The 20235-nt window shown below is 44.0% G+C and overlaps 1 protein-coding gene across 1 annotated transcript in view; it reads left to right on the forward strand.

The window, feature by feature from the left end:
* Positions 1–3630: 3630 nt before the first annotated feature.
* LOC307027709 (phosphatidylinositol 4-kinase beta-like) overlaps positions 3631–20235 on the forward strand; it is a 59087-nt gene continuing 42482 nt past the window's right edge. Inside the window, exons 1-9 of the mRNA XM_079695999.1 lie at positions 3631–3752; positions 3854–3887; positions 10541–10623; positions 16486–16608; positions 17094–17210; positions 17777–17855; positions 18140–18338; positions 18542–18621; positions 19514–19642. Of these exons, the coding sequence (XP_079552125.1) occupies positions 3646–3752; positions 3854–3887; positions 10541–10623; positions 16486–16608; positions 17094–17210; positions 17777–17855; positions 18140–18338; positions 18542–18621; positions 19514–19642 (951 nt within the window). The 5' untranslated portion in view covers positions 3631–3645. The remainder of the gene's footprint in view (positions 3753–3853; positions 3888–10540; positions 10624–16485; positions 16609–17093; positions 17211–17776; positions 17856–18139; positions 18339–18541; positions 18622–19513; positions 19643–20235) is intronic.

Consider the following 20235-nt stretch of genomic DNA (forward strand, 5'->3'; position numbering starts at 1 on the left):
GTTTTTTCTCTCAGCATGAGATTGCCATCGTGACGGAGGAAGGCGTGGAGATCATCGGGCCGCTGTCCTCAGAGACTAACTGGGACATCGCTCACATGGTCAGGTACGAGACAGAGAGAGAGGAACCTTTATTGATACGTCCACGGGTTGTAACAGCTTTGACCGTATTTTAACGAGTGAGGTGCAAGTCCGAAACAAGTCTGACAAATAACAATCAAAAAAGGAACAGAAATAGTTAAGTCAAACCACACACAGTCATTCAATAATAATCAGGGTTCTTACGGTCATTCAAAACCTGGAAAAGTCATGGAAATTCAAAATGCTAATTCCAGGTCCTGGAAAAGTTATCGAAAACAATATTTTCCCAAAGTCATGGAAATGTAACTAAAGTTGCTTCAAATATAATTTATATTTGATCTAATCGCCAAAATAGTAATTCTATAATGATAATAAATCCTGTATTGTTTAGTCATGAAACGTAAAATGGCGTTTAACTGAGGAGGTGTTTTACTGGTGAGAGATTTGAGTTGCTTTAGCGTGTAGAAGCCAGTAAGCCTATTTGATTTGTTTTAGATACGCACAACATGTTTCATATGCAGACCTTATTTTCCTGTTCCATGTTCAAATAAACCATTTTCAGTGGAACCGCTGAGAAAGTTATTGTTTTGGTCATGGAAAATGAGGTAATGGAAAATCATTGGTGAGAAAGTGAATGAATAAACAGATATAGCTATATACAGTTCAATCCAGTTTATTAGAATCCAGTTCGCTGGAACACCAACATAAATCCATTCCAGTTCATAGGATCCAAAAGCACTCAAAGAAAGTCCGCTCCGGGTTTTACCACGGATTGCTTCTTTGATGTCTTTAGTAGTTGTTGGAATCCCTGATGTTTTGAGAGGATCTAAATATAATGCTGTGTTTCTGTTTCTCTGCAGCGGGTTTGAATGAAGATGAGCTGCATCAAGAACAACTTCTGCAACTTACCTTCCCCAGTTTAGTGTTTTCTCTTGTTCATTGTAGCTTTTGTATAATGGAAAATAAATGTAATAAATCAAAAAATCGGTGTTTTTTAATTTATATATGTGGTACAGATTAATGTGCACAAACTTTAAATCACACATCCTGGTGCTAGACTCCTGGTGCTGGACTCCTGGTGCTAGACTCCTGGTGCTAGACTCCTGGTGCTAGACTCGTAGTGCTGGACTCCTGGTGCTAGACTTGCTAGACTCCTGGTGCTAGACTCCTGGTGCTAGACTTGCTAGACTCCTGGTGCTGGACTCCTGGTGCTAGACTTGCTAGACTCCTGGTGCTGGACTCCTGGTGCTAGACTCCTGGTGCTAGACTCCTGGTGCTAGACTCCTGGTGCTAGACTCCTGGTGCTAGACTTGCTAGACTCCTGGTGCTGGACTCCTGGTGCTAGACTCCTGGTTCTAGACTCCTGGTGCTAGACTTGCTAGACTCCTGGTTCTAGACTCCTGGTGCTAGACTTGCTAGACTCCTGGTGCTAGACTCCTGGTGCTAGACTTGCTAGACTCCTGGTGCTGGACTCCTGGTGCTAGACTCCTGGTGCTGGACTCCTGGTGCTAGACTCCTGATGCTAGACTTGCTAGACTCCTGGTGCTGGACTCCTGGTGCTGGACTCCTGGTGTTAGACCCCTGGTGCTAGACTCCTGGAGCTAGGATGGGTTAAATGCAAAGAACAAACGTCACTGTGTGCTGGGGGCTCTGCATGTGTGACCATTAAAGAGGGTTTCATCCCTCCAATTCTATCTAGTTCAAATCAACAAAGCGTTCTCTTGTTTTCCCGCAGAGCATATCCTAGATGCCCCTGATGGAGAGGATATTTAAATGTGCTATTTTACATTTAATTTAGCTTTTAAAGATACTTACAAGTGCATTCAAATCACTGTACATAGTTTATTTAAGAACACACACATAGTTATTCTGTTTAGTCTCTGGACATTATAGTTATTAAACATACAGATGAGTTTATAAAAATGTTCATCTGAAGTCATTTGCTCGCACAGCCTAAAAAGGCGGCTGTTGCTATGCAGATTCAGCGAGATAAAGTCGTCTGTTTTGTAACTGGGCAGACCAGGTAATGGTTTCCAATCACAATAATCCATGTCAGAGAAATAATTCTGCTCGACGAATGAGATCCCACTCGCTTCTGGTATCCGGGTAGGTTAGTGACAGTCGGCCAATGGGAATAGACGTTGGCTTTGTAGTCAGGCAGACATAACAAAGTCGTCCAATCACAAAAAAATCTGAAAGGGGATTTTTGCTGTATCTTGACTCAGGTACTTTCTTTTTCTTTTTAAAATAAATTATGAAGGGGGACTCACCTAACAGATACTACATTAGAGACAGAATAAATTCCCCGTTATCAGGCTTTATTTTGAATTTACAAACGGCATGAGAAATTATGTTTAACGGGTGTTTCACTGCCTGCTAGCTAATGCTATCTGATAGCAAGCGGCTAGGCTAGTTAGCCGGTTAGCAGATAGAAACGCGACTAATATTTGCCAAAGATAAATCGGCGTTAAGATAATGTATTCTGGTTTGAAACGGTTGTTGAAAGTGTGTGTTCTTAATCCAGCTAACGTGTTGAAATGTCGCCGCGTCGGGAGGGTTGTCTGCTAGCCTGTTAGCGTAGCAGTAACATGTTGAGAGTGTGTGTGTGTGTGAGAGAGCCGTGTGTGTGTTTGCGCCTGGTGTTGAAGCCCATATTTTGAATGTCCGTAGTGGCCAAACGGTGGTACTACAGCTTCCGTGACGTCATTTTGGCCTACAAATACTCTTCCTCGTTGACTTGCATTGGGAAAGAGACGTCTATAAATCAGCGGGTAATTTGTTTTCAGCTAAATAAACTACCCTACACGAATTATTTTATATTCCTTATTTAAATCATCGGGGTGTAAAAGTTGTAGAATGCGCTAAAATAGTTATTTCACCTCTCCATTCATCTGACTGACAGAGAGCGGGAGATCGGAGACGGGGATGAAGGGAACTCCACTGCGCATGCTCAGTGGGCCCACATTGAATCTAAAGTTGCTTTATTTTGGGCTTCATGCTCCAATTAGCATCTCTCATAGGAATGAACGGAGCCCCGCCTCTCTCTTAATACAGTGTGTGCGCGTGCGTGTGCGTGGTGATAGTAAATGGCATCACATGACCACCGGCTCTCTGTAAACACTACAGTGAGACATGACTTTGGGATTATTTACAACCTGAGATTCAAATGAAATGTGTGCTCGTGGGTTATCTGTCGCCACTTTTATATTCTTTTTCAGACTATCTAAATACGCACTTTTATGCACTATTTTAGAGAGGGTTAGGGTTAGTATATTGTTTTGAAATGGCGACTTAATAACACACATTTGTATTTGTGAAAAAGTTGGAAAATTCAATTAAAAAGTGGCGACAGATAAAATGTTTTGTCCTCAGATGGTGTACTTTAAAGAGTGTTTTGTCCTCACCTCAGATGGTGTACTTTAAAGAGTGTTTGTCCTCAGATGGTGTACTTTAAAGAGTGTTTTGTCCTCACCTCAGATGGTGTACTTTAAAGAGTGTTTTGTCCTCAGATGGTGTACTTTAAAGAGTGTTTTGTCCTCAGATGGTGTTTCTCAGCGCTGGTTGAGGATGTCGGAGGACCAGCAGCAGGTCGAGGCCTCTCAGGGGGGGGGGGCGGGTGTGGAGGGCGACACAGAGCCCAGCATGCTGCTGCAGAAACTCAAGAGCAACATCTCGTAAGATATCACACCTGATTATCATCTTTATACAGTCCTGTTTGAATATCAACCAATCAGCAGAGGCCTGTCTCTAACCGCTGTGTGTTTCTGTGTTGCAGCAAAGATGTTCAGACCAAAGTGGATCAGATCCTGGTGAGTGTGTTCACCTCGTGTTTACATCTGAGGCCTGTACTCTGAATCCAGTCCAACAGACCCTGATATCTCTGAGTTATCTTAACTTACTCTAACAAAGAGATCTCGCTAAGCGGTCCTACGACGCTGGTTATGAACTCGGTAACTCAAGCCAGGGTTTCTCTGTCCGGCTGAGTGCGCGAGTTTACTCGAGTTTTTCGTCAACTGAATGTGTTGCTTAAAATAATATTTCTGCATCCAGTATGTGACACTGTGAGTGTTGCACGGCCAGATACGGCTCAGCTGACTCAGATAAGGAGATATATGATACATTATGATGTGATATGAATGATAATGGGACACATCAACGTCTGCACTCACCAGTGAATGACCTGTGGGCCATCTAAGGTAATTTACAGATGGCCATGAGCCCAATAGAGATTTCCCTGAAAAATGCGCGCGGATGAAATGACGCACGAAGGGTTTGGGGGGCCTCCCCCTAGAACATTTAGATGTTAGCAGGTCTTAGATGCTGTCTGGTGCATTCTCTAGACTGAATTATAAGATGAACCAGCATAATATTATATTGTACAATTTCAATTTTATTCTTCATTTCACTTGTTTGTTCTTGTTTGTGTTTGCTCTCTTGCATGTCCTGCATAGCTATAAGAAATACTTAAGTTGTTGGTCAAGACACTTTCCATCTGATGAAGGCAAATGCCTTCATCAAATGGAAAAAAGTAGAAAACATTACATTCAGTTGTAACTGCCAAAACAAACATTATTTACACTATTATGGCCCCTGTTCAAAATGTTTGTAATGTTATCTACTGTAAGTTGGTCGAAGGAATGCCTCCTCATCCGGAAGCTGACCGAGCAGACCCGAGGAGCCGAGCGCATCCGCGAAGCACACAAAATGGCGACGTCAGAGTTCCCGTTAGCCGGCAAATCTAAATCTCTTCGGTCAAAATAATTTCCCTTTAGCGCAATACCGCTTCAGTTGCGTCACTTATGTGACAGACAAGAGTAGTCCATTCTAATGTGTAACACTTAATGTGGAGAAAGAGATGTGCTGTATGGGTTGATTGTGCGTTGATCTGTTGGTAATGCCTCGGGGTTCCGGTGGGCATGTAAACAAATGCATAATGCTGCGCTATACTTTGTGGCCTCCCCCGGTTGCATAGCAACACTTATTGTTTAGGTGTATTTTGATAAGCAGGTAGTCATATCATTAGCTAGAACTAGCTGGATCTGATCGATATGGACATAAACAAGAGTGAAGTCTAATCTGACGGGAGAGAGAGATCAGCTGCTGCTGACGAGTCGACACGCAGCTCTGCATGATCACATGCAGCGGTGAGCGGACAAAACACAAACTCCAGGTTAGAATATCACACGTAGCTATTTTAATGACCTCTCAAACTACCGTAACTAGTTATAGATATGTTTAGTTTCACTGTCGGGTCACTCATTACTGGATCCACAAGCTGCATGATACTGGCATAATAGATTGCCCGATCGGGCAACCAGCAGGTGAGGCTTCATGGCCCGAGCTAAATACTAGATGGCCCCGGGCCATCGGGCAGTCCTTAATGTCGAGCCCTGCTCACAGTGCCGCGGACTGTACGTAATGTTCAATCAATCAATGTTTATTTTAGTAGACTAAACATGGACTTCACAGTTTGTACAGAATATCAGTATGACAATACGATACCCTCTGTCCTTAGACCCTCACATCGTACAAGGAAACACTTCCAGAGAAACCCCACAGTTTAAAGGGGAACATGGAGAAACCTCAGGGAGAGCAACAGAGGAGGGATCCCTCTCCCAGGACGGACAGACGTGCAATAGATGCCGTGTGTAAATTGAAAAGATAATACATTTGCAACATAGGTAGTCCAAATGTTTTGAAATGCATGTGTGTATAATAGGAAGATGAATCCATGAGGATATCCATCCAGGACTTATGATCCAGGACCGCAGCCACGACTCAAGATCCAGGACTCGCGATCCATGACACAGGACCGCAGGATCATCCATGACTCCGGATCCCGGCGTATATAGACACCAAAAAGAAAGACATTTGGGGAAGCTGGGTTAATCGGAACATGAGAGTACACAGGTATAGACAGAGAGAAGGAAGAAGTAAGATGTCCCCCGACAAACTAAGCCTATATCAGCAAAACTAGGGGCTGAATCTAATCAGCCCTAACTATAAGCTTTATCAAAAAGGAAGGTCTTAAGCGCACTCTTAAAAACGGATAGGGTGTCTGCCGCCCGAACACAAACTGGAAGCTGATTCCACAAAAGTGGAGCTTGATAAGAAAAGGCTCTGGCTCCCATTGTACTTTTAGAGACTCTAGGAACAACCAACAACCCTGCATTCTTGGAACGCAATGCCCTAGTAGGACAATAGGGTATAATGAGTTCTTTAAGGTAAGATGGCGCCTGCCCATTAAGGGCTTTGTAGGCCAGAAGAAGAATTTTAAATTCTATCCTGTGTTCTATAGGGAGCCAGTGTAAGGCAGCCAGAACAGGAGTAATGTGGTCCCTTTTCCTAACTCTGGTTAGTACACGAGCTGCAGCATTTTGAATCAGCTGAAGCGACTTGACTGACTTCTTGGTACACCCTGATAATAAGGAGTTACAATAATCCAGCCTTGAAGTAACAAATGCATGGACTAGTTTCTCTGCATCGTTTTGAGGCAAGATATGCCTAATTTTTGCAATGTCACGTAGATGGAAGTAGGCGGTCCTTGTACAAACTGAGAGCGTTCAGATAGATAGGACCTAAACCAGCCTAAAGCAGTTCCCTGTATACCAACTAAGTGCTCTAGTCTTTGCAATAGGATATCATGGTCGATAGTATCAAATGCAGCACTGAGATCGAGCAAAACAAGAATAGAGACAATGTTACTCTGATCCGGTTACTTATGTTGTGGCAGATATTTAAGTAAGCTTTCTTAACGCTAATGTTCTAATAGTCAGATTGCTCTGAAGATGGGAGGTGATATTCTATTCATGTTCACGTTCACACAGTCGCTGATTTCTGCCGGCCGTCTTTCCTGCAACGGCAGCTTTTCTGTATTTCCTTTCTCCTGTAATGTGACTTGATCGCTTTAAACTCTGCACACTGTTGTTATCAGCTGTTCCACCATGGTTTCTACCTCAACCTGTAATAGATTTATCCTTATTGAAACGGTTACATTCAAGGAAAAATAAAATCAATGTGCAGGCTTACTGTACGTGAACAATGTTCTACATGAACAATATGGGCAGTAGGCATGGGCGGTATCATTTTTTTCATACCGTCATACCTTGCTGACATCATACCGTGGTATACGGTATATGACGGTATCAGTCCCAATTTAAGGGGTCATTTCTCCCAAAAAAAAATGTTTTACTCACTATATCAACAGCCCCACCAAAAATATTTTCCACCAGCCGCCACTGACGGTATGACTTGGGTCGACTTGAGTGAGGTGGCGTTCGGCGGCAAATAGATGTTTCGAACGGTATATTATATGTTCGGTGTAAAATGCAGCCGAGCCGGTAGACGCTCGCAAAGTGCCGCGACGTGCGCGCAAGTGCAAAACAAGGGCTGCATACATGACACATTGTGCAAATGGAACATTTTGAGATCGGATACAGGACGCGTTTGTAGATGTCCGACGTTGTTTCCATAGTGAGCTAAGTTAACAATATATCATCATACATAAACATTTTCCGGGAGTAAATACTTGACTTATTGAATAAAGTTTGCTATATTCACGAACTAGTTTGGCAATATTATTCCGTGCACGTGTTAAAAACCTTATTTCCATTTGATTCATTGGATTACTCGCGTGAATGTTTAGCACGTAAATGCTTTCGTTTTTAAAACCGTCCGACCTCCACTACAAAACCATCAACCAGTTGCATAGGATTAAAAAATGTCAACACTCACTCACCCCGTCTTAAACATTCCCAAAGAAGTGCCTCCGTCTCTCGTTGTGCTGGATGAAGTCACTGGCGACGAGTAAACCCAAAATAGTCCCAAACAGGCGCAGAGGCATTTTTCTTTTTTACTAGTTGTCCGAGTTCGGGGCCGGCAAATGCTGCCGCCATCTTGCTCAGCTCAGCTCTGTGCTGAGCTCTGAGAGCGGGAAAGACGGACTGCCCTCCCCTGCCCTCTGCTGGCGCGTGCTGTGCATTACAACCAATGTCGTCCCTGTCAAAACTCCGTGTCAGTGTAATAGAATTAAACGCATCTGTGATTTGGCGCACAGTCTGTGACGTCACAGTATTGAAAATCATACCGACGGTATTTCGAAATACCCTGGTATACCGTAATACCGTCATACCGCCCAAGCCTAATGGGCAGTTTATACAGATATTTACTGATAAGCTGATCTTCAAGTTTCTCAAAAACACTGGTCTGAGGACAAGGATTTAACATGGACATTAAATAAATCAACAGTAGGTGGCGCTATATGCTCCAAGAGGAAGCGATTCGCCATTAAAGCAAAGAAGAAGCACACGGCATCTATTGCACGTCTGTCCGTCCTGGGAGAGGGATCCCTCCTCTGTTGCTCTCCCTGAGGTTTTCCATGTTCCCCTTTAAACTGTGGCTTTTCTCCGGAAGTGTTTCCTTGTACAATGTGAGGGTCTAAGGACAGAGGGTCTGAGGACAGAGGGTCTAAGGACAGAGGGTCTAAGGACGGAGGGTGTCGTATTGTCATACTGATTTTCTGTACAAACTGTGAAGTCCACTAAGACAAATGTAACATTTGTGATATTGGGCTATATAAATAAACATTGATTGATTGAAGAAGAAGAAGAAGAAGGAGTTGATCTCTTATCCTGGAACCGGAGCAGGCTAGCCGTTCAGCATAAGTTATCTAGCCCGCTAAGAAGTGAACCTGCGTCGTAGGACCGGAAATCCAGGAAGTTAGCTCGCTAAGCGAAAATCCCAATATGGTCTAGCTGCAGCCGCAGCAAGTACACGACACGCCCCCTACACGACACGCCCCCTACACGACACGCCCACTACTCGACACGCCCACTACACGACACTACGGTGGCTTAGAGACATTGATACCGTACATGGCAGATTAAAAACGAATTGCAAATGTTATTGTAGCATTTTAAGCAACTATTAGGCAAATTAATAATCTAGTCTATCCGTTTGAGACCCAACAGTATATGACTTTAAGCACAAATCATTTTGTCTAATTAATACATTAAACCAAAAAGGGGGCTTAGTAAACTTTATTTTTTAGTACATATAAAAAGGTAATAATGAGATCTATTAATTATGTTTGTCTAACTGCTACACATGTATTTATACATAAATGTAGATCTAGTTGTTAAAGGTTTTAAGATATAAATAATCACATCATGGGGTCATTAAGGTTTCAAACAGGTTCATAAGGTGTGCATACTATAACATGTACAGGTGAGAGGAAGTGTGTACAGGTGAGAGGAAGTGTGTGTAGGTGACAGGAAGTGTGTACAGGTGAGAGGAAGTGTGTACAGGTGAGAGGAAGTGTGTGTAGGTGAGAGGAAGTGTGTACAGGTGAGAGGAAGTGTGTACAGGTGAGAGGAAGTGTGTACAGGTGAGAGGAAGTGTGTACAGGTGAGAGGAAGTGTGTACAGGTGAGAGGAAGTGTGTACAGGTGAGAGGAAGTGTGTACAGGTGAGAAGAAGTGTGTACAGGTGAGAGGAAGTGTGTACAGGTGAGAGGAAGTGTGTACAGGTGAGAGGAAGTGTGTGTGCAGGTGAGAGGAAGTGTGTACAGGTGAGAGGAAGTGTGTACAGGTGAGAGGAAGTGTGTACAGGTGAGAGGAAGTGTGTACAGGTGAGAGGAAGTGTGTACAGGTGAGAGGAAGTGTGTACAGGTGAGAGGAAGTGTGTGTAGGTGAGAGGAAGTGTGTGTAGGTGAGAGGAAGTGTGTGCAGGTGAGAGGAAGTGTGTACAGGTGAGAGGAAGTGTGTGTGTGTAGGTGAGAGGAAGTGTGTGCAGGTGAGAGGAAGTGTGTACAGGTGAGAGGAAGTGTGTGTGCAGGTGAGAGGAAGTGTGTACAGGTGAGAGGAAGTGTGTACAGGTGAGAGGAAGTGTGTACAGGTGAGAGGAAGTGTGTGTAGGTGAGAGGAAGTGTGTGCAGGTGAGAGGAAGTGTGTACAGGTGAGAGGAAGTGTGTGTAGGTGAGAGGAAGTGTGTACAGGTGAGAGGAAGTGTATACAGGTGAGAGGAAGTGTGTACAGGTGAGAGGAAGTGTGTGTAGGTGAGAGGAAGTGTGTGTAGGTGAGAGGAAGTGTGTGCAGGTGAGAGGAAGTGTGTACAGATGAGAGGAAGTGTGTGTGCAGGTGAGAGGAAGTGTGTACAGGTGAGAGGAAGTGTGTACAGGTGAGAGGAAGTGTGTACAGGTGAGAGGAAGTGTGTGTAGGTGAGAGGAAGTGTGTACAGGTGAGAGGAAGTGTGTACAGGTGACAGGAAGTGTGTACAGGTGAGAGGAAGTGTGTACAGGTGAGAGGAAGTGTGTACAGGTGAGAGGAAGTGTGTACAGGTGAGAGGAAGTGTGTGTAGGTGAGAGGAAGTGTGTACAGGTGAGAGGAAGTGTGTACAGGTGACAGGAAGTGTGTACAGGTGAGAGGAAGTGTGTGTGATTGTATTCTTATTTTCTGCTTTAACAGCAAGATGTTCAGCGTTTCTCCGACAACGAAAAGCTGTACCTTTACCTCCAGCTGCCCTCGGGACCCAGCACCGGGGACAAGAGGTCAGGACGCTATTTATTTTACTTATTTTACTTATTTTGTTTATTGTATTTATTTTATTTATCATTTCATTAATTTTATTTTATATAATTGAATTGTATTACTTAATGTATGTGTGTAATGATGTATACCTGTGTGTATACCTGTGTGTTTACCTGTGTGTTTACCTGTGCCTTTACCTGTGCGTTTACCTGTGTGTATACCTGTGTGTTTACCTGTGTGTTTACCTGTGTGTATACCTGTGTGTATACCTGTGTGTTTACCTGTGTGTATACCTGTGTGTTTACCTGTGCGTATACCTGTGTGTTTACCTGTGTGTTTACCTGTGTGTATACCTGTGTGTTTACCTGTGTGTTTACCTGTGTGTTTACCTGTGCGTTTACCTGTGCGTATACCTGTGCGTTTACCTCTGTGTTTACCTGTGCGTTTACCTGTGCGTATACCTGTGTGTATACCTGTGTGTTTACCTGTGCGTATACCTGTGCGTTTACCTGTGCGTATACCTGTGTGTATACCTGTGTGTTTACCTGTGTGTTTACCTGTGCGTTTACCTGTGTGTATACCTGTGTGTTTACCTCTGTGTTTACCTGTGCGTTTACCTGTGCGTATACCTGTGTGTATACCTGTGTGTTTACCTGTGCGTATACCTGTGTGTTTACCTGTGTGTTTACCTGTGCGTATACCTGTGTATTTACCTGTGTGTATACCTGTGTGTTTACCTGTGTATTTACCTGTGTGTATACCTGTGTGTTTACCTGTGTGTTTACCTGTGTGTATACCTGTGTGTTTACCTGTGTGTTTACCTGTGTGTATACCTGTGCGTATACCTGTTTGTTTACCTGTGCGTATACCTGTGTGTTTACCTGTGCGTATACCTGTGTGTATACCTGTGTGTTTACCTGTGCGTATACCTGTGCGTTTACCTGTGTGTATACCTGTGCGTATACCTGTGTGTATACCTGTGTGTATACCTGTGTGTTTACCTGTGCGTATACCTGTGTGTTTACCTGTGCGTATACCTGTGTGTTTACCTGTGCGTATACCTGTGTGTATACCTGTGTGTTTACCTGTGCGTATACCTGTGTGTATACCTGTGTGTATACCTGTGCGTATACCTGTGTGTATACCTGTGTGTTTACCTGTGCGTTTACCTGTGCGTATACCTGTGCGTTTACCTGTGCGTATACCTGTGCGTATACCTGTGTGTATACCTGTGCGTATACCTGTGTGTTTACCTGTGCCTATACCTGTGTGTATACCTGTGTGTATACCTGTGTGTATACCTGTGCGTATACCTGTGTGTTTACCTGTGCGTATACCTGTGTATTTACCTGTGTGTTTACCTGTGCGTATACCTGTGTGTATACCTGTGTGTATACCTGTGTGTATACCTGTGCGTATACCTGTGTGTTTACCTGTGCGTATACCTGTGTGTTTACCTGTGTGTTTACCTGTGCGTATACCTGTGTGTATACCTGTGTGTTTACCTGTGCGTATACCTGTGTGTATACCTGTGTATACCTGTGTGTTTACCTGTGCGTTTACCTGTGCGTATACCTGTGTGTTTACCTGTGTGTTTACCTGTGTGTTTACCTGTGTGTTTACCTGTGTGTTTACCTGTGTGTTTACCTGTGCGTATACCTGTGCGTTTACCTGTGTGTTTACCTGTGTGTTTACCTGTGTGTTTACCTGTGCGTATACCTGTGCGTTTACCTGTGCGTTTACCTGTGCGTATACCTGTGTGTTTACCTGTGTGTTTACCTGTGTGTATACCTGTGTGTATACCTGTGTGTATACCTGTGTGTTTACCTGTGTGTTTACCTGTGTGTTTACCTGTGTGTTTACCTATGTGTTTACCTGTGTGTTTACCTGTGCGTATACCTATGTGTTTACCTGTGTGTATACCTGTGTGTTTACCTGTGTGTTTACCTGTGTGTATACCTGTGTGTTTACCTGTGTGTTTACCTGTGCGTATACCTGTGTGTATACCTGTGTGTTTACCTGTGTGTATACCTGTGTGTTTACCTGTGCGTATACCTGTGTGTTTACCTGTGTGTTTACCTGTGTGTATACCTGTGTGTTTACCTGTGTGTATACCTGTGTGTTTACCTGTGTGTATACCTGTGTGTTTACCTGTGCGTATACCTGTGTGTTTACCTGTGTGTTTACCTGTGTGTATACCTGTGTGTTTACCTGTGTGTATACCTGTGTGTTTACCTGTGTGTATACCTGTGTGTTTACCTGTGTGTATACCTGTGTGTTTACCTGTGTGTATACCTGTGTGTTTACCTGTGTGTATACCTGTGTGTTTACCTGTGTGTATACCTGTGTGTTTACCTGTGTGTATACCTGTGTGTTTACCTGTGTGTATACCTGTGTGTTTACCTGTGCGTATACCAGGGTTTCCGCTAGGATCTTTCCTCGCCGCTCAAATGTCCGGACAGAATTTATTTTAACTGACAAGTTTGAAACTTACCGCTCATGTTTCAATAATAATAATAATAATTGTGCAGCAGAGTTTCCGTTAGCAGGTAATCACCGGACTAGGACCGGATATGCTGATGTTTAAAACTCAGTTCATGGGAGTCATTTTTATATTGCTTCAGTTTATAATCATAACAGATCGAAAATTCAGATTCATTTTTCAATAAATGATTCCACAAACAACAAACAACATAATTACTAAATTCAAAGAAACTATTTGTAGCACACTGAACAAAAATATAAACGCAACACTTTTGTTTTTGCTCCCATTGTTCATGAGATGAACTCAAAGATCTAAAACATTTTCTAAATACACAAAATAACCATTTCTCTCAAATATTGTTATCAAATCTGAAAAAACGCTGTGATAGTGAGCACTTCTCCTTTGCCGAGATAATCCATCCCACCTCACAGGTGTGGCATATCAAGATGCTGATTAGACAGCATGATTATTGCACAGGTGTGCCTTAGGCTGGCCACAATAAAAGGACACTCTGAAACGTGCAGTTTTGCTTTATTGGGGGGGTCTGGGGGGGTCCGACAACCAGTCAGGTTTAACCCTAACCCTAACATGTCACCCATTGAGCATGTTTGGGATGCTCTGGATCGGCGTATACGACAGCGTGTTCCAGTTCCTGCCAATATCCAGCAACTTGACACAGCCATTGAAGAGGAGTGGACCAACAGGCCACAATCAACAACCTGATCAACTCTATGCCAAGGAGATGTGTTGCGTGAGGCAAATGGTGCTCACACCAGATACTGACTGGTCTTCGGACCCCCCCAAACCCCCCAATAAAGCAAAACTGCACGTTTCAGAGTGGCCTTTTATTGTGGCCAGCCTAAGGCACACCTGTGCAATAATCATGCTGTCTAATCAGCATCTTGATATGCCACACCTGTGAGGTGGGATGGATTCTCTCGGCAAAGGAGAAGTGCTCACTATCACAGATTGTTTCAGATTTGTGAACAATATTTGAGAGAAATGGTTATTTTGTGTTTATAGAAAATGTTTTAGATCTTTGAATTCATCATGAAAAATGGGAGCAAAAACAAAAGTGTTGCGTTTATATTTTTGTTCAGTGTAGATGAAGTACATTATTCAAAAGTTTACATTAACTTTGAATAATAACACGGGAGAGACGGATCCTCTCTCTCCCTCTCTCCCTCTCTCCCTCCTGACAGCCCGTCAGTTTCTCATGCAGCGCGCTAAACAGTGGGCGGGGCTTCAGGTGATTATGCAGCAGCTGATCTGATCTCTCCCGCGCGTCCGGTTACACTTCACTCTCGTTTATGTCCATATCGATCAAATCCAGCTCTCCTGATCGGCCTTTATAGAGAGCACCGATCAAACTATTAAGAGTGAATATCGGCCGATAATGACCGGCGGCCGATCGATCGGAGCATCGGACATTTGGACCGGCAGGTTTTGAATTTACCGGTTTTTATGTGTGTATACCTGTGTATTTACCTGTGTGTATACCTGTGTATTTACCTGTGTGTATACCTGTGTGTTTACCTGTGTGTATACCTGTGTATTTACCTGTGTGTATACCTGTGTGTATACCTGTGTGTATACCTGTGTGTATACCTGTGTATTTACCTGTGTGTATTTACCTGTGTGTTTACCTGTGTGTTTACCTGTGTGTTTACCTGTGTGTATACCTGTGTGTTTACCTGTGTGTATACCTGTGTATTTACCTGTGTGTATACCTGTGTGTTTACCTGTGTGTTTACCTGTGTGTATACCTGTGTATTTACCTGTGTGTATACCTGTGTGTATACCTGTGTGTATACCTGTGTATTTACCTGTGTGTATACCTGTGTGTTTACCTGTGTGTTTACCTGTGTGTATACCTGTGTATTTACCTGTGTGTTTACCTGTGTGTTTACCTGTGTGTATACCTGTGTGTTTACCTGTGTGTTTACCTGTGTATTTACCTGTGTGTATACCTGTGTGTATACCTGTGTGTTTACCTGTGTGTATACCTGTGTATTTACCTGTGTATACCTGTGTATTTACCTGTGTGTTTACCTGTGTGTTTACCTGTGTGTATACCTGTGTGTTTACCTGTGTGTTTACCTGTGTATTTACCTGTGTGTATACCTGTGTGTATACCTGTGTGTTTACCTGTGTGTTTACCTGTGTGTTTACCTGTGTGTATACCTGTGTATTTACCTGTGTGTATACCTGTGTGTTTACCTGTGTGTTTACCTGTGTGTTTACCTGTGTGTTTACCTGTGTGTATACCTGTGTGTTTACCTGTGTGTATACCTGTGTGTTTACCAGTGTGTTTACCTGTGTATTTACCTGTGTGTTTACCTGTGTGTATACCTGTGTGTTTACCTGTGTGTTTACCTGTGTGTATACCTGTGTGTTTACCTGTGTGTATACCTGTGTATTTACCTGTGTGTATACCTGTGTGTTTACCTGTGTGTTTACCTGTGTGTTTACCAGTGTGTTTACCTGTGTGTTTACCTGTGTGTTTACCTGTGTATTTACCTGTGTGTTTACCTGTGTGTGTATACCTGTGTGTATATCTGTGTGTTTACCTGTGTGTGTATACCTGTGTGTATACCTGTGTGTTTACCTGTGTGTTTACCTGTGTGTGTATACCTGTGTGTTTACCTGTGTGTTTACCTGTGTATTTACCTGTGTATTTACCTGTGTATTTACCTGTGTGTTACCTGTGTGTTTACCTGTGTGTGTATACCTGTGTGTATATCTGTGTGTTTACCTGTGTGTGTATACCTGTGTGTATACCTGTGTGTTTACCTGTGTGTTTACCTGTGTGTGTATACCTGTGTGTTTACCTGTGTGTTTACCTGTGTATTTACCTGTGTATTTACCTGTGTGTATACCTGTGTGTTTACCTGTGTATTTACCTGTGTGTTTACCTGTGTATTTACCTGTGTATTTACCTGTGTATTTACCTGTGTGTTTACCAGTGTGTTTACCTGTGTATTTACCTGTGTGTTTACCTGTGTGTTTACCTGTGTATTTACCTGTGTGTTTACCTGTGTGTGTATACCTGTGTGTATATCTGTGTGTTTACCTGTGTGTGTATACCTGTGTGTTTACCTGTGTGTTTACCTGTGTGTGTATACCTGTGTGTTTACCTGTGTGTATACCTGTGTGTTTACCTGTGTGTTTACCTGTGTGTTTACCTGTGTGTGTATACTTGTGTGTTTACCTGTGTGTGTATACCTGTGTGTATACCTGTGTATTTACCTGTGTGTTTACCTGTGTGTGTATACCTGTGTGTTTACCTGTGTGTGTATACTTGTGTGTTTACCTGTGTGTTTACCTGCGTGTGTATACCTGTGTGTTTACCTGTGTGTATACCTGTGTATTTACCTGTGTGTTTACCTGTGTTCAGTGTGGGGGACTGCTGCTCCTTCAACACAGCTGATCAGCTGCACACCTGCAACTGGATCAGGAGTCACCTTGAGGAGCATTCAGACACATGCTTACCCAAACAAGATGTCTACGAGACATACAGGTGAGCACACACTCTCACTCACTCACTCTCTCACACTCTCTCTCACTCACACACACACACACACACACACACACACACACACACACACACACACACACACACACACACACACACACACACACACACACACACACACACACACACACAATCTCTCACAGACTAAAAAACACAGACACTCACATACACACACTCGCACAAATACAAATACAAGACAGACAGACAGACACACACACAAACTCTCACAGACAAAAACACACACACTCACATACACACATACACACACACTCACACACACAGACAGACACAGACATACACACAAGACAGACACTCTCTCACACACACACACACACACACACACACACACACACACACACACACACACACACACACACACACACACACACACACACACACACACACACACACACACACACACACACACACACACACACACACACAAACTCACTTCCTGTCTGTGTCCACAGGAGATATTGTGAGATTCTTCAACATCGCCCTCTCAGCGCCGCTAACTTCGGGAAGATCATTCGAGACATTTTCCCCAACATCAAGGCTCGCAGGCTTGGAGGCAGAGGGCAGTCCAAATATCCTTTCAGCCGCAAGGCTTCATGGGAGATGTAGTTTGTATTCTCAGTAGCTTAGCTTCTTCCTCTGATAACTTCAGATCCAGACGTACAGGAAGGTTTAACTAGGTCAAACAACTGATAAATATCCTTCTCTCTAACACAAGCAGACAGGCAGATTTACATTTTGAGAAAAAAGTAAACATTTTGAGAATTTGCGAAAAAAGTAAGAATTTTTAGATGTTTTGGTAAAAGTGAGAATTTGGAGGTAAAAGTGAGAATTCCGTGATTTTTTGAAAAAAGTAAGAATTTTGAGATTGTTAGGAAAAATGTGAGAATTTCCAAATTTTTAGGAAAAAGTGAGAATTTTGACATTTTTAGGAAAAAGTCTAAATTTTGAAAAAAAAGTTTGACTTTTGGCTGAAACACATTCAAACATCGTCTGTTCTCTAAAGCAAACAGACTGTGTGAATACATCCAGAGCAAATCAATTGGGTGAACGTTGAGAGGTTTGTTTATCCGGTCGAGCGGGGGCCAAAGCTTTGCTGTTCTTGTTTGATGAAGTCTCTTTAACCTGCCGCTCGTACGTACTGCTACAGCGGCATCAGGAGGAAGACTGTGCTCAACATGCCTCTGCTGCCCAACCTGGACCTGAAGAACGACCCGGTACACACACACACACACACACACACACACACACACACACACACACACACACACACACACACACACACACACACACACACACACACACACACACACACACACACACACACACACACACACACACACACACACACACACACACACACACACACACACACACACACACACACACACACACATCCTTTGTGCCTGTATCAGGCTGCACCACAAGGGGTCAACATTGTGATGAACCCTCTGTGTTCCTCTCTCATGAAGTTAACCTGATGAACTCTGTGTTTCTGCAGGCGGAGCTGACGGAGTTGGTGCAGACGTATAAACAGGAAGTGACGGAGGCGGCGTGCGAGCTGATCTGTGATTGGGCGCAGAAGATCCTGAAGCGCTCGTTCGACACGACGGTGGAAATCGCCCGATATCTGATCCAGGAGCACATCGTGAACCCTCGCTGCAGCCAGGCTGAGCTAGTGACCTCCGCTGCACTCGCAGGTGTGTGTGTGTGTGTGTGTGTGTGTGTGTGTGTGTGTGTGTGTGTGTGGGTGTGGGTGGGTGGGTGGGTGGGTGGGTGGGTGGTTGGGGGTGGGTGTGGGTGGGTGTGTGTGACACTAATATCAATCTGAAAATAAACCTAATAATTACCGTGCTTCAGATATCTGATGTCTTAGAGATGATTGACAGCTGTCTCTCTGCAGGAGGTCCGGCCAAACCCCACAAAGTCATCAAGAAGACGGTGATTTCTAAAGCAGACAGCGAAGCAGCAGTTGATCACAAGGTGAGTTCACCTGATACCAGAGGCCTGTACTACGAAGCTGGATGTTCTCTTAGCGGCTAACTTCAGGTAAACTCTGGGTTTCCGGTCCTACGAAGCTGGTTCTCTTTTTAGCAGGCTAGATCTCCATGGTAACTGATGCTGTGCGGCTAACCTGCCCCGGAGCAGGTTAGGTTGCAGGCTAAGAGCTCAACTCAGTGAAAGCACTGCCTGCTGACCAATCAGAGCTCAGTGTGCGGAGTTTAAAGCGATCAAGTCATATTACAGGAGAAAGGAAATACAGAAAAGCTGCCGTTGCAGGAAAGACGGCCGGCAAAAATCAGCGACTGTGTGAACGTGAACATTAATAGAATATCACCTCCCATCTTCAGAGCAATCTGACTATTATAACATTAGCGTTAAGAAAGCTTACTGAAATATCTGCCACAACATAAGTAACCGGATCAGAGTAACATTAAGTACAGTCCGTGGCTTTGATCCTGGATCAAGTGTTTGAGTCATGGATGTCTAAAGTTTAACTTCTTCATATGTCTAATATTATAGTTGACTTTTGATTCAGGAAGTATGACGCTGCGCTGTCAGTATGCTTCTCCATGTTTGTGATTGGTCGAATGCTCCAGATACCACCCCTTTCATGTGAACGCGCTCCTAACTAGATAGGACACGGCTGGCTTGAGCGATCCACTTGATAACCAGCGTCGTAGGACCGCTTAGAGAGAGCGCGTATGTTTTGGATTAGGCCAACCGGCTAACTCAAACATATCCAGGTTAGGTTGAACCAGCTTCGTAGTACAGGCCTCTGCTGTTCATCACTTGATCACAAGGTTAGCTCACCTGATACCTGCTGTTCATCACTTCCTGTGGCTGCTGCTAACCACTTCCTGTCTGTCTGCAGAAGGACTTCGGGGACTCTTCTTCCTCGTCTTCTTCACTGAGACCTGGAGACAAATCAGCTGCAGCAGTGAAGCCTCTGGACGCTCCTCTTCCTCCTTCATCCTCCTCTTCCTCGTCTCTGCGTCCTGCGGTACGTCTACACGTCATGTCTTACATCTGTTTAACTGTTTAACAAACAACAAACATGTAACATCAACATCTCTCTCTGATGCTGCTGTCATGTTACATGTTTGTTTCTCATGTATTGTGTCTTGATATGTGTTGCATGTGAGGCAAGTCACAGCAGCTCCATGTGTAACAAATATTTATCTGACCAATGAAGGATTATCGTATCGTATTTATTAACAACAACAATGATGATGTGTTTCAGGTGGAGGCCTTCATGAAGCAGTTACCCAGAATCCTCCCTCGCTCTTCCCTCCCCGATAAGACTCACCTGTCTGTTAGCTCCTCCCCCTCTCTGTTAGCTCCTCCCCCCTCGCTGGCTCCCAAAGACCCCCCAGGTTTGGGAGGAGCTTCGGCCCCCGGAGGTCAGGTGAAAGTCATCTCCATGGGGGGCGGGGCTCTTCCAGTGATGATCCTCCCACAGAGCGTCCTGACCTCCGCCCCCCCGCCCCCCCCTCAGCTCTCAGCCCCCACCTCGGTGCTACAGAAGCCCCGGGGTCAAGGGTCAGGGGTCACCAAACGACCCCCCTCTGACCCCTTCCCCACCCCCCTCCCTCT

The sequence above is a fragment of the Notothenia rossii genome (assembly GCF_949606895.1).
Source record: "Notothenia rossii genome assembly, contig: scaffold_243, whole genome shotgun sequence".
In the NCBI taxonomy this organism is placed as follows: Eukaryota; Metazoa; Chordata; class Actinopteri; order Perciformes; family Nototheniidae; genus Notothenia; species Notothenia rossii.